The sequence below is a fragment of the Candoia aspera genome, chromosome 2 (assembly GCF_035149785.1).
Source record: "Candoia aspera isolate rCanAsp1 chromosome 2, rCanAsp1.hap2, whole genome shotgun sequence".
Lineage (NCBI taxonomy): Eukaryota > Metazoa > Chordata > Lepidosauria > Squamata > Boidae > Candoia > Candoia aspera.
This window is the reverse complement of record NC_086154.1, coordinates 47,900,262-47,914,451: the sequence shown is the minus strand read 5'-3', so window position 1 is coordinate 47,914,451 and position 14,190 is coordinate 47,900,262. Positions and strand designations below refer to the sequence as shown.

Sequence of the window (14,190 nt, the reverse complement as noted above, 5' to 3'; positions counted from 1 at the left end):
CAACTTCGTGCTGGCTTCCACATTGACTTTGCTTGTTGGAGCCAGCTGTGAAGGTCACAAATGGCGATCACGTGACTACAGGGGCGCTGAGACAGCTACAAGTTCAAGGATCAGTCATAAATCTACTTTTTCAGCGCCGTCATAATTTCGAATGGTCACTAAATAAGGCAGTCGGTAAGTGAGGACTACCTGTATTATGAATATGTCTTTTTTCTTTGTATTGTTTTTATAGTTGTTTGATATTGTCAAACAACTAATCAATAAACTAATTGAAGTCAAATTCAGTGGCCTCTTTTCTTTGGCAGAATGAATCATGTTAACCCTACACTCCGGATTGTTTTATTAGTGAATCAACATAACTACGCACAGGCCTATCATGCATAGTATGAGAAATGTGGATAGTTTTTCTCCTTTTTCACGAGCCCTCAGGACATCTATCCAAAGTAAATGGAGGGAAATTTAGGATCAGTACGAGGAAGTATTCCTTTCCATGGTATATATAGCTAAACTGTGGAATCTGCCATAGTTCGATGGATTGAAAAAGGAACTGGCCACATCCATGGATGATTGAGCTATAAATGACAACTGATCTTGATGGTTATTCTCTACCTCTGGAATCATAAAAGTGTTTCTTTAGGAAACAATCGCATATTCTTAAGGCTGCTCGAGGGAAATAGAGGTTACGGGCTGCCTTTTGAGATTCTTCCAAATCAATGGCAGAGTCTCCACCACTATGCCTGCCCTACTGGTAGTACTTTAGTGGCAGAGGGGCTAAAGGCTGGGCCGTGAAGATGTGTCACAACCACTGGAAATCTATAATATGCTACATCTTCTCACTGCTCTTAGGTGACACAGAGCTGGGAAGTATGCCAGCCCCCAAATGGAATACAGTATATATCTTCCCTTTGGCTGGAGAGGAAGGACACAAACTCACTTCTTTCACAAATGCCACTTCACACACACACACACACAATCACTCATATAGATACAGTATATTTTAGGATAGTATTACTTTCTATATTTTAAGAATTTCCCCTTATTTGCTGGCTGGTTATCAGGGGCTATAGCTTGAATATTCTGCCACCTGCTGATTGAAATCAAGTTTATAAGAAACCAGTATCCTACTATTATGCAAATAAAAATAAAGTTCGTTCTTGAACTAACATTATTTTCAAGTATATTTTAGATATTAATATTCTCTTCTTTATAAAGAGAACTAGTGGGGTGCTGTAATCAAGGTGCTGGACTAGAATGGGAGAGCCATAAATTTGTACATGGAAACTCACTGGCTGACCCTAGTTCAATTAATCTCACAGGTAGTTGTTGTGGGAATAAAAATTATGGGGGATTCCTATATAAGTCACACTGAGCCTGAGTCCCTGGAAGAAATGTGGAAGATAAATCTAATAAGTAACTAAGTCAATCAATCAGTGTCTGTGGATTTTACATTTTATTTTTGTAATGTGGGCTAGAAGCAGAATACCTTTCATAAAGCATCCTTGGAATTGAGCTCAACTGTTAGAGACTACATGGAGACTTCCATGTAGTTTTCTTGCCATTTCCTGCTTGTCTCCCATCCAAGCCCTAACCATAGTCTATCCAGCGTAGGTTTTTTCAGGTCAGCTAAGATCAGTCATAAGCAGCACAGTCACACTAGTTAAACCACATTTTCAATCATAGAGCATTTTAAAGTGAGGAACAAAACCCAAACATTGGTTAAGATGCCGTTTTTATCAGATAAACTGCTTTAATCAATTTACAATTTAAACATGGAAACATATTAATTCTTCAAGGTTTGCTGTTTTCATTCTTTCCCACCCACTGGAGTGAGGGGAAGAACTTAGATAAAGGGGCTTGGGATTCTGTATGTCTGTCTTTAGGAAGCATAACTCTTGGAAAACTGAACAGAACGGGACCAAAATTGGTGTTGGGGAGAAGCCAGCAAAATAAAGTTCAGGTGGGAAAATGGGCCCAATCCAGTCAGAGCCAGCAAAGAAAAAACATTCCTAAAACAATACCCCCAATGCTCCTACTGGAAAGGCACTTGGCCAACAGCTTGGAATGTTGCTGGTTTCTTCATTCTAAGGCTGCACTGCCTCCTTCCCAGTCACATGACCAAGCATAGAACTATCATTGAGAGATCGGAAAGAATTCCAGAATCTGTGCTGTGCATCCTTTCTGTACCCGTTTCAACAACTATCAGTCAGGCCTGGCTTTTTTGTTTGTTTGTTTTTACTCATGTTGTAGTTCCTCCATGCCCCAAAGCCAAATCAAAAGAAATTAAATTGCTCCAGATTGTCCAAATTAGCCTTTCCCAACCTGGGTGCTCTTCTTCAATTCCAGAATTCCCCAGCCAGCAAAGTCACTGAATTCTAGGTGTTCAGAAACACACATCTGGAAGTTGTCCACGTGCAGACTCCCTGATTTAAATAAAGATACGGCGTGTGATATGGCTGAGAGAGAGTGGCAGTAGCCTTCTAAAGCAGTGTTTCTCAATCTCATCAACTTTAAGACGTGTGGACTTCAACTCCCGGAATTCCCCAGCCAACCATGTGGAATTCTGGGAGTTGAAGTCTACACATCTTAAAGTTGATGGGATTCAGAAACATGGTTCTAAAGCAATCCTGCTGCATAAAGGACCCTTAGAAAATTAGAACAGAAAAGTTCAGCGCTTCTCTGCCGCCACTTCGGAAAAGCCTGGAAAGCGCTTCTAACGGCTGTTCCGCTCGCCCCTCCCCCATCTCGCCGGCCCCTCCTCCTAGGGGCGGGGCGGGAAAAGTGAGATTAGTCTGGACTCCAACTCCCACAAAGCTTCGCAGGCAGGGAGCGCTACCCGGTAAGTGAGAGCGGAGCTCATTGGTGAAAGGACCGGGTCAGCCGCAGGCCTATTAGCTTGTCTTTCATTGTGCGGTGGCAGCAACCGACGTACACACATTAAGTCGAGAGCCGCCCAGGGGGCTGTTCGTGCACCTCTTGCCGCCGTCGCTGCCCACCCGCCCGACCTGCCTGACGGGCTCCTGCGCTCGTCCGCGGAGCAGAGAAGCAGCCATGAATCTGGGGTAAGGAAGCGGAGTCCTGCGGAACGGCAGTCTGTCTTGCCCGGGGCGGCTAGTTGTACTTGGGTGGTCCTCGGGGCTCCCTCTAGTTTTCGCCAGAGGTTTCCTTTCCGAGTGAAAGCTGGCAGGAGGCGAAACCATCCCCGCTGAAGCCTGGATGTGGCTTCTCCAAGGGTTGCGAGAGCTGCTCCTGCCTGCCCGTTGCAAGCCAGCTGTGCGCGCCTGGGGGCCCGTCCATCCCTCGTGGCAGATGCTCTTCTCGGTTTATTGTACAGTCTGGATCATACCTTGCAAACAAGACCTTGCTGGTCCTGTTGATGCTAGGCTGAGGCTGTACTAGGTAGCAGTGCCGGCTGTCCAACCCGCGCTAGTGGCCGGACAGCTTCATCTGCTGGCTTCTGTTTGTTGCATTCAAGCCACAAGAGTGGAGCACAGCATTTTTGACTACCCCAGATATTTGGAAGTAAATCTTACTGCCTACTGACAAGAGTCATAAAAGCTAGAATTCATGAATTTCATTTTATTATCAGCCAGATAAATTTATGTTGTCATTCTTTTTATTAAAAAAACACTCAAAGGCAAATCACATTCCATGGAAAATAATTGCTGTATTCTAAAAAACATCCCCAAAACTCTGCTTATCTAACCTATGATATGAACTTGGGATTGTGTATTTGATATGTTTTTATATTGCTTACCATGTAATCATCTTTAACTGGATTACAAAATAAAAACTACTAAAATACAACAATCAAATTGGAATGAATTATGATGATGATGATGATGATGATGATGATGATGATGATGATGATGATAGTACATTGGTAGAAAGAAAGAGGAAACGGGGGCCGGGGGGCAGGTAGTGTTTGGCTGTAGATTGCTTTAGATTTCCAGGCACAGTTCAGGTCATGTTTAACTGTGATCCTTTTGGGCCTCATCAAATAAAATGTGTAAAAATGGACTGTTGTTGCCCAATCTATTATTCATAGCCACTATTAGCAATTAATTTCTCTATGTGCTTCTCTGCATGAGAGAGCTGAAATAGCTATGGGGTTCTGCAATAATGATGACAGACACCTTCTTTCTCCTACTGTTCAGATTTAGAATTACATCCAGAGGTTTTATTCTGGGAAAGGAAAGATAAGAAAAGGCTTTGTTTACACATCATGCTAAGCTAGGAAGTTTTAGCTATGCTTTGTTAAACAAAACTATGTTTTAGTACAATGTGTGAACCTAGCTACAAATTCCACAGTGTGCCATAGAGACTAAATGTGATTAGATATCTTAATGAGAGCTTAATGGTTGCTGCTTTTCTAAACCAGTCAATCAGCTTTAAAGCTCTGAAATCAGTGCTAAATAGAGGCATTTCAGAACTTATGATCTCTTTCCTTCCCCAAGCCCTAGGTGGAAGAATGGGGAAAAAAACAGGCCCGGTGGTGCATTCCAGAAGTAGACATGTACATACAGCATGAGTGACAATACTTCTAGTTCTCATGAGGGCTAGAAACACCTAAGCTTAGGGATTAGATGTTCATGCCATTTTCACTCACCTCAGTGAAGTGATCTTTGGAAAGCCTGGTTCTTTTATAGCTTCCATGAGCTTTTAAGACTAAATCATCAACTGTGTGGTCTCCAGTGCAGTATTCTGCAGTTAGTGGTCTACATGTTTTCTGATAGCAGAAATTTTGTAACAACTTTTATTTGATAATCAAGGTTCACTCTTGGTTATTTTAGTAACCTGTCTTGTAGACATTTTGGTTATAATAATTTATATACTGCATTATGCATATTGAAGTTTAGATCCAGTTTTAAATATATGCAATCACCAAAAGCAGAAGAAGATATTTCCACCTAATTTTAAAAGATTCTTTCTGTATCACAGCTAGGGAAGTCAATTCCTGCTAGTCAAGTTATACATGCTAAATCTTGATCTGACCCAGCATTTCATAAAGATTGCTGCTTCATTTGAGATTATGAATGTATACATTTTCAGGAATATGGGAGCGCTTGTGCCTTCCTCTGTTACAGTGATCTCTGTGTGTATGCATGCCCTTTACCATATATATGCTCAAAGCCTTTCCCCCAGTAAGGCAACAGCATTAGATTTCAAAAACAAGTTAAAGCTTGCAAACTTAGGTTTGTGGGACAATGCAAAGAAATTTAATGAGTCAGTGTTGTGTTCTGCATTAAAAAAGAAATCACCATTTCTCTGTAAGCATCTGAGAGTAATAAACAGCTTATCTTTCTCTTTTAGGGATTGAGTTTAAGGTTTATTTATTTATATTGTCCCCAAAATGACATTTTACTCCTGTTATCTCTAACTTTTTAAAAATGGTGAAATCTTACTCCAGGCAGCTTGACTTGCATATAGTGATAGCTGGTTTTTCCACAAAGCTGGATTATTTCCTATTCCATATAATCTATTATTGTTTTGTATGATTTTAAGGGAGGAGAGGAAACTCTGAAAGTGGAAAGGAGAAAAGAAAGCTAGAATATGTCAGATGCCACACTGTAATCGCTGTTTCATTTAGATCTTCATTATTTTGTAAAAACATAGAAGTAGGCTTTATTGTTTTTTTAAAAAATTATGTTCCAGATTTCAATTATAGAAACAGTTCACTGTTTTTTATTACAGGGATGGTTTAAAGCTTGAAACTGAAATACTGGATGGAAAACCTAGATTGATAGTGGCTCCTTGTGGTATGATTACTCTTATATATAAAATCAGTCTGTATTAATGATTACCACCAGTAAACCTTCAATTTTTAAACACCTTAGTGAGATATGTTCTAGTTGTTTGGATTATTTTACTCTGATTACATCAGATAACAGCAATTTTCCCCAATCTAGTTCCTCTACAGATATGTGGACTTCAACTCCCAAAATTCCTAACAATCGCCGTACTGGCTATGAATTCTGAGAGCTGAAGTCCATGAACTTGGAATATATCTAGGTTGGAAAAGACTGATACGGGGCTATGTTGAAGAGAGTGGCCATGACCCAACAGATATAATAAAACATAAACTTTCTATGAAACATGACAAGCTTCAGTCACCATCATCTGTAAATATCTGTTTGTAGATTTAGTAGAATTAAACTATCATTTAATAAATAATAATTACTTGTATCAAAGGTAGGCAAACCATGACCCTGAAACAGTGTTTTCAGCCTTTGGTTCCCAACACCCCCCAACTCATAGCTTTGCTGAAAATTGACAGTATAGTTCAGACATAGAATATATGGGAAAACTGTAATATAAGCCCCTAAAATAGGAATATTTTAACAAATTATGAATCCTCAAAAAACCAACTCTGCTCCAGATGTACAATAGGGTCCACTTATAGCCCTTACCCTCCAACATGTTAGGTGCTTGGTCAGCCCCAAATTATTCATCTCTGGCTTAGATGGACAGAAAGGCTTCCCTGTTATAAGACAGCTTCCTGTGTACAATATTGAATTAAGCAAGAATAATATCATTGATTTCTCTCAGTGTTGGATTGTGGCTAGTTTTCCAATTATAAGGTATTGATGATGATATGAGAACTTTTGGATAGAAGGGATGATGTAACTGATATATAAATCTGGATTACAAGAATAGCCCAAAGACATTAAAACTGTAATCCTTCCATATGTACTCACTATGTCTGTATGTGGGCACCTGGAGTGGGTTGTTTTATCTGTCTCTCTGAATGTGTGTGCTGGGGATATGGTTGTAGAGAAAAGAGTGTGTGTATATGCGTGTACATACATATGTTCTGATGCATGTGTTGATATGCTTTTAAGCCTCAAATGTGGTTTGATTTTGAATTAAATTATGAATAGTTCTATTCTATTACTAGAAATGTCTCTGAATTGCTCTGTAAGCAATACAGAACTAGGAATATTAGCTTTTCAAATTGTTTTATCTCCTATAGCTTTAAGAACTGTCTGATTTACAGAAATTTAGGGATAGAAACTTAATAGTCACTCCATATTCAAATCTACTCATGTATGATTGGGGTTAAGATGTAAATCCTTTTATTTTAAAAAATTTGGGTCTCCCTCCCCCCTTTGATTTTAAGTAGCTGTTAACTTGAGCATGTTTCCAATTTAGTGAAATTGTTTTAAGAATAAACTGATAGGGTAACCAGTAGTAGAGTAATAGGATATTTGATAGATGCAGTGTATTCATAAATGGATGGATACATAATATGCTCCATATTCACTGAGTGTTAAATTTCTAGCCTTCTTAGTGCCACTGGGATTTTGCCAGCCAAGTTGAGAATGAAAGTTAAAATTGTCCTAGACTTTATTCTAATGTTTTTTTTTTCCCCTTTCATAGTAAGTAAGTCGAAACCAGGCATAAGGGTAAGTCTTAAATCCTGCTCACTATATTAAAGGTGTGATATTTCATTTTAATGCTTTGGTTACAAAATAATTTTACCTACTTTTGTTGATATTTCAGTTTACTAGGAACTTCTCTAATTTAGGAAAAAGTGATCAGCAATATGTTAAATCTCATTTTTGCCCTTAAAGCCCTAAAAGCCCATGCTTTCTTAAGGTCTGTATTTTCTTATAAAAATGCAACTGGCTGCTATCTTCCTTGATTCTTTGGATCTTCCAGGAAAGCTGTAGGACATAGTGATGGCTCTAGGAACCTTCTGCCCAACAATTTCTTTTTCATTTCCTTTCATTTAAAGGTGTAAGATTTTTGTAAAAAAAAAAAAAAAAAAAGTTTATGAGGTTACGCCCTGAAGAACAGAGTATAAATACCTTACATATTCAGCTTTTGCTTTTGAAATGTATATTAAACATCCACAGGGGGTGGGGGGTAGGGCAGGGGGGTAAAGAAATATGCATCATGATGTGTTTTTTATTTGAGGAAGGCTGGCTGGGGAATTCTGGGAGTTGAAGTCCACACATCTTCAAGTTGTCAAGGTTGAGAAACACTGCCCTAGTGTGTTGTGGTTTTGGCAACTGCCTCAGTATATCCTCTGATCATTCTGTTTTCAGGGGTATGCTAGCTTTATCTTCTCCTTCTGCAAATCAGTAAGGTAGCTCTCTGGGGAGGGCATACTGTGTACTTTTTCCTCTGCCCTAGGCAAAGCATAAAGATGTGGTAATTCCCAGAAAATTGCACAGGGTACAGAGAGGATTAAGCATGCAACCATCAAGAACTCTGTTGCTCCTCTGGGACTGCTCAGGGCAAGGTAGTTTTCCCTCTCCCACAAGCTGTTTTCCAATGGCATTTAATGAGAGAATGTAAAACCCCGAGTTTAAGCAAAGTAGTTATCCTCTGAATTGGTTTAAATTGAATCTAAACAAGATTGGAATGAAATCTGATGTCCAATATGCATTATTTTGTTGTAGAATTTTTTTGTAGAGGTTGAAGTAGGGAACTACTATTTGCATTCAATATATTCTGCAAACAATGTCCTATTTCTTTAGCCGGGAAACTAAAGCATTTGTACAGCTTAAGAAATCAATTTTTGGAGGAAATAATAATAGTAATAAAAGTAATATTACAGTTTTAAGGGCTATGCGGTAAGCAAACTGTCTCTATTCCACAGATATGTAATAAAAACAAGATCTTAAAATACACATCAAGATCAAAACCAAATGGGCATATTCTGAAATCAGTGCAAACATCCTGTGAGAAGAATGAATGTTTAACAAAACAGAAGACTGGATCAAGACTTTCAGTGACCAAAGGTAGTAAACATCCTGAAACTGTGATGTTTACCAAGGATTCATCAAAAGAACCCTGTAATAAAGATGATGCTTTTATAATTCAAAAAGACAATACAACTGCAAAGCCAAATAATATCAAAATCTCAGCTAAGAAGCCTTTGGCATCCAACAAGAAATTTAAGAAGCATTCTGTTTCTGTTGAGGATCTAAGGGACAATTTGGTATGCTTAACACAACAGCAGCTGGAGCAGATTTTAATGGCAGTAAAAGAAGGAACCCACGGAGCCCCGCAGCTTCTGGATGAAAAGAAGGCAGGAACAAGTAAGGTATTTTTTTTCTTCACCCAGTACACAGGCTTTCTCCCTGGGGAGAGGAAAACTGGGAAGGCACATTCATGCCTACACCTTAGCACTGCTAGCAGAAGTCAGGAGAGACACAGAGAAAGAAAGAGTTGCTTATAAATTTGCATGGTAAATTAATTTCTTTCAAATATCTTCTAGTGACACTTGCTGAATTAATTAATTAGGGCAAGTTCTGTTGAGCTGGAAGATCAAATTGCCAGCATGTTTTTGCCAGTGATACAGTTTTTACATAGCTATAATTAGTTCCTCCTTGTTCTTTTGTTTATCACGGGTTAGGCACTATTTCTCTGCAAGGACCCACATTTTAAAAAATAATTATGTCGCATGACTGTGAAGCATTTTGGCTTTTTTTTCATTTTGGTGAATTTTGGGTTGGGGCGCCCAAAAGTAGATTGTGCAGGTTCACGAAACTAGAGGCTTGATATGCCTATTGTAAGGCTGAAATCATTAAATTGCACTGCCCCAAATTGCCGTTTTGCTGCTGAATGTTAGCAGTACAGTCCCTGGAGGCGATAGGCACCACACAAAGGTGTCAGGGCAGAAGGCCCAGTACAGTTGTCCTCTAGTTTAACAAGAAAGTTCCAGTCGCCAAACAGCTGTAACATTTTATTCTATATGCTTTTTATATTGTATTTAATGTGTGCATTTTGTCAACTGATTCAAGATGCTTTTTTATAAGTAGACTAAATATTACACAATAAAAATTAAAATAACTTTGTGTATACGGAAGGAAATCATAATATTCAAATATGTTTTTGGAAAAGAGTGTTCAACAATGGCTAGGGTCTCTATTCCAGTTTAGGGGAAAAGGACAATTACAATTCAGCTGCGTCTAGCTTAATTCAGACATTACGTCAGTTGCAAAACCATGATAAACTAAGTGGAATTGTTTGTAGAAGTAAAGTCTTCAAGCCAAGTTCAGCTCCTGGTGACAACATGGGTACATCTACATTATTTTCTTGGCAGTTACATGGATTTGACTTGTGACTTTTTAGAATGTTTATTTCAACTTTCCAGTCTAGCTTATCTTCCTGGTATCTCTTGGTGATCTCCTGTTTAAACACTAATCTGGACTAATCCTTAGTTTTTTGAGATCAGCCAAGTAGGTGCTGCCCCCAGTTTTACTGATCAATAATTGCTACAGCTAGTGATTTGCAGGCCACTGTATCCTGGAAGCAGGATTAAATTCATTAATCAAATAACTAGACTGTCTGACTCCAGAACTCTGGGTGACTTCATAATGAAAAATAGGTAAAATGATATCAAAATAAAAAGAGTCACCCGAAGGTTTAGCCTGTTTCATATGCAGGATACTGTATATAGGTAGCCCAAACTTAATGACCCTAATTGGGACTGGAATTTCTATCGCTAAGCGAAGTGGTCTTTAGGCGAAACATCACATGACCATGCTGCTTCGCAATGGCAGTTCCAGTAGTCCCGGTTGCAGTCATTAGGCAATGAGTGAGCCATTGTTAGGCAAGGATCTCCTGCTTCTCCTGCCCTGCCGGCTCCATCCCGCTGCCTCCTCTCCGGCTAGCCATAGTGAGGTCCCTTTGGCAGACGAGGCTCTGCCACCCTGCCATGCTTGCCTCCACTTCAACTCCCTCCACCAGCCTATCTCCCCCCATCTTTGCCCCATCTTTGCCCTGCGCTCTGCCATCACCAACCCCTGCTGCCCCCAGCTGACCGCCATCTTCTTCCACTACTGACCTGGAATCCAGGCACTGGGCAAGGGCACTGTTGTGGGACAAGTGTGGCAGGGCGGCAGAGCCTCATCTGCTGAAGGGAGCTCACCAGGCCTGGCCAGGGAGGAGGCAGTGGGATGGAGCTGGTGGAGGAGGCAGGGCAGCGGGTGCGGGTGGCAGCTCCCTGAGTGGCTGTGGGAGTTGTTAGCACCAACAGCCGCCACCTTCACCTGGGGAGCTAGCACCTGCACCGCCACCCTTTGGGCAACCAAGAAGGCAGAAATGGGGGAAGATAGGCAGGTGGGGGAGTTGAAGCCCATGCTGTAGTCAAAAATGCAGGATGATTGCTAAGCACCCAAATTTTGATCATGTAACAGTGGGCACACTGCATTGGCTATAACTTCAAGGACCAGTCATAACTTCAAACAGTTGCTGAACGAATGATTGTTATGTGAGGACTACCTATAATTGTGATGAAAATTATACCAGATTTCTGTTCTGAAGCATAGATCCATACTTTATAGAATTATAAATGGTTTTATGTGTGCATGCACACATACACTCATGATACACACACACACACTCCCCTACACTATAAATGAATGAATTAGCAGTAGGAGAAACTAGGTTTGCATTAATATTTTGACAAATGTGTAAATTAATGTAGAATTAATATACATAAATTGTGTCATTTAGATTTTAAAATGTGTGAAATAATCCACAGTTATTGGTAGGTAGAATAAGAGGGCTATGCAACACCTTGAACACAAATGTGAGAAGCATTTTAGAGTTTGTGGGGTTGTGAATGCTGCAGTTAATTAAAGCAGCCAAGGGTGCCCTCCACAGTTGCTGTACTATCCTGGGAAAATCTGGGTTTGGTTTAAGGAATGGCAGACGGGGACTGCATTTGCATTCCTGGGCGCTCTGAAGCATCTTGATTTCTTCCAATCTGAAGTGCTGCATAGCCCTTCTGAGTATTTTGGAAATGTTTATTCACATTTCGTTCACAAATTGGTGACAGTTTTGATTTTAAACATATAATCTGTTAGGAAAACTAAAACAAAAAATGGTGTAATTTTAAAAGCTTCTGTTATTACTTTATTGCAGCAAAAACAAGGAAGAGTCTACTGCTGCTGCTGAACTAATATTAAATCCTTTTTGTTTTCTAGTGCCAAACTATTCAGACACTAAAACTTCTGCTGATCAGACTTCAGAAGAAAATGTAATGGGATTACTTCAGAAAGTTGGTGATGTTCCATCTGTTCCAAGTGAAAGTAGTTTTTATTCAAACAAAAAACAAGGAATCTCTAGACATGCTGAACAGAAAATAATTACGTACGTAGATCTTATCAGTCAAAAATTCAGATTAGTTATTTGGGATGCTCTTGAAAGAATTTCATTAGTATCATGATAAATGGAAGAGAGGCCCCTGTGCATTGTGTATCAGAGTAGGTACCTTTCTCTTCTATCCAGTGGGTACATTGGACATTTTGAAAGCACATTGTGGGTGCTCTCAGAAAATGGCTGCCATGTGGGACATCATGAGATTTTTTCTCTCTCTCTTTTCCTGGGCAGACAGTCACATTTCAGACAGGACACCAAGTTGCAATTTCTTCCTGAGGTAATTTTTTTAAGAATGCCTGGGAGGTCCCCAGGAATTTTGTTGGAAATAAAGATGATACTAGTGGGTAGCATTTTATTTCATAGCACGACAACTTTTTGTTTATTTTTCATCATAAGAACATTTTAAAGGTAAATAAAATGAGAAACTTGATAGGCACCAAAGGAAAGATACATGTGCCCCTTGATATTGTGGGCTTCACTTTGCCTATCTGCACTATATAGTATAGAGAGCTAGTTTGATGTAGTGGTTAAGGTGCCAGGCTAGAAACTGGGAGACCATGAGTTCTAGTCCCACCTTGGGCACAAAGCCAGCTGAGTGACCTTGGGCCAGTCCTAGGAAGCAGGTGGCAATGGCAAGCCACTTCTGAAAACCTTGCCAAGAAAACTGCAGGGACTTGTCCAGACAGGCAGTCGCCAGAAGTCAAGACTGACTCAAAGGCACCAATTTTTTTTTTTTAAACTATATAGTATACATCTTTACAGAATTACACAGGACATGTGCATGAAAAATCAGAGACTGGCCTGATTCACACATAATGCTGAGCCAGGAGTTGACCATAGTTTGAACAAGCCAGCCTAGTCTAATGTGTACATAATGGTTCAAGCAAAACACTACGCCATAAACAAATAAGCATATTGTGACCACTGTGTGTTAGCCAGACCGCTGCAGCTGTGTTTATATATCACAGTAAGATCAGTTTCAATTCAGCAATCTAGGAACAAGTCTAGCCTTTGCAGGGAAGGGGGCAGCTTGCACTATCCCCATCCTCTCATATCAGCTTTAGTTAAATACTTCTTTCTTCTTCTAACCAACTAGAGTGTCCCATCTGCTTAGTTGCAATAAGCCAGGTTCAGGATTCACAATGTGTAAATGGCTTGTTTGAGACACTATCAATAGTGATAATTACTGTTTCATTCAAGCATAGCTAAGTAAGTGCAAAAGCTTCCATATCCTTCCAAAGGAAAAGGAAAAGAGACGGAGAACATGCAGAGTCTCAGGAGGAAGCTGGATGGGTTTCTGTGTGTGTATGTTGTACTAAATTATAATGCATAAATATGCTTAGTATGCAGTGAACCCCAGACTACTTCATATGCTCAGATTATCCAGTGCAAACAAAAACATTGCTTTAATTTGTCAATTTTAATTTTTCAATCAAAGTTCAATTTATTTATTTATTTAGGGAAAACCTGTAGAATGCAAAAATAGTGAAGAGGACTTTTCTTCCTTGCACAAAATGGGAAGGTAGTTTGGTAAAATTGGATTTCCTTCTGGTCCTAATACTATAATATAATGTTTGGATTTCTAAGTAATGCTTATTTTAACACTAATGGTTGAATTGTAAAAGTCTTTAATTTTCTTCACCAGGAATTCATGGAAACCAGCTGACATGTTTAGTACTCTGGGAGAACGAGAGTGGGATAAAACCCTGTTAGATGCTAAGAAATCTCAGTGGAAGAAAGAACTAGGTACTGTGTAATTTGCTGTATTTCTGTATTGTGCAATTGATCATTAATTAGCATCTAACCTGACATATTTTGTTTCTGAAGGAACAGGTGGGTAGTTCTGGTTTTGATCGCATTTGTATTCTTTTTTTACAGTAGTACGAATTTCGTTGATCAGTATTTAAATGCTTTGATATTTAAATATGTTTCATTACTTTTCAAATAACAGTTATCTAAAATACGTGCTTCATTTACAAGTCTTTTTCATATACTGCTTTTTAATAAGATAGAAAAGATGTAGACTAGTTTCTGGCCTTATTTATATCCATGCTGCATGTGGCATCCCTTGCT

At 39.4% G+C, this 14,190-nt stretch overlaps 1 protein-coding gene across 1 annotated transcript in view; it reads left to right on the top strand.

Annotated features, from left to right (window-relative positions):
- Positions 1-2,925: 2,925 nt before the first annotated feature.
- The window catches only part of CCDC66 (coiled-coil domain containing 66), a 39,152-nt gene continuing 27,887 nt past the window's right edge, over positions 2,926-14,190 (top strand). Inside the window, exons 1-6 of the mRNA XM_063291773.1 lie at positions 2,926-3,059; positions 5,692-5,756; positions 7,378-7,403; positions 8,606-9,047; positions 11,943-12,108; positions 13,763-13,863. Coding sequence (XP_063147843.1) covers positions 3,049-3,059; positions 5,692-5,756; positions 7,378-7,403; positions 8,606-9,047; positions 11,943-12,108; positions 13,763-13,863 — 811 coding nt within the window. The 5' untranslated portion in view covers positions 2,926-3,048. The remainder of the gene's footprint in view (positions 3,060-5,691; positions 5,757-7,377; positions 7,404-8,605; positions 9,048-11,942; positions 12,109-13,762; positions 13,864-14,190) is intronic.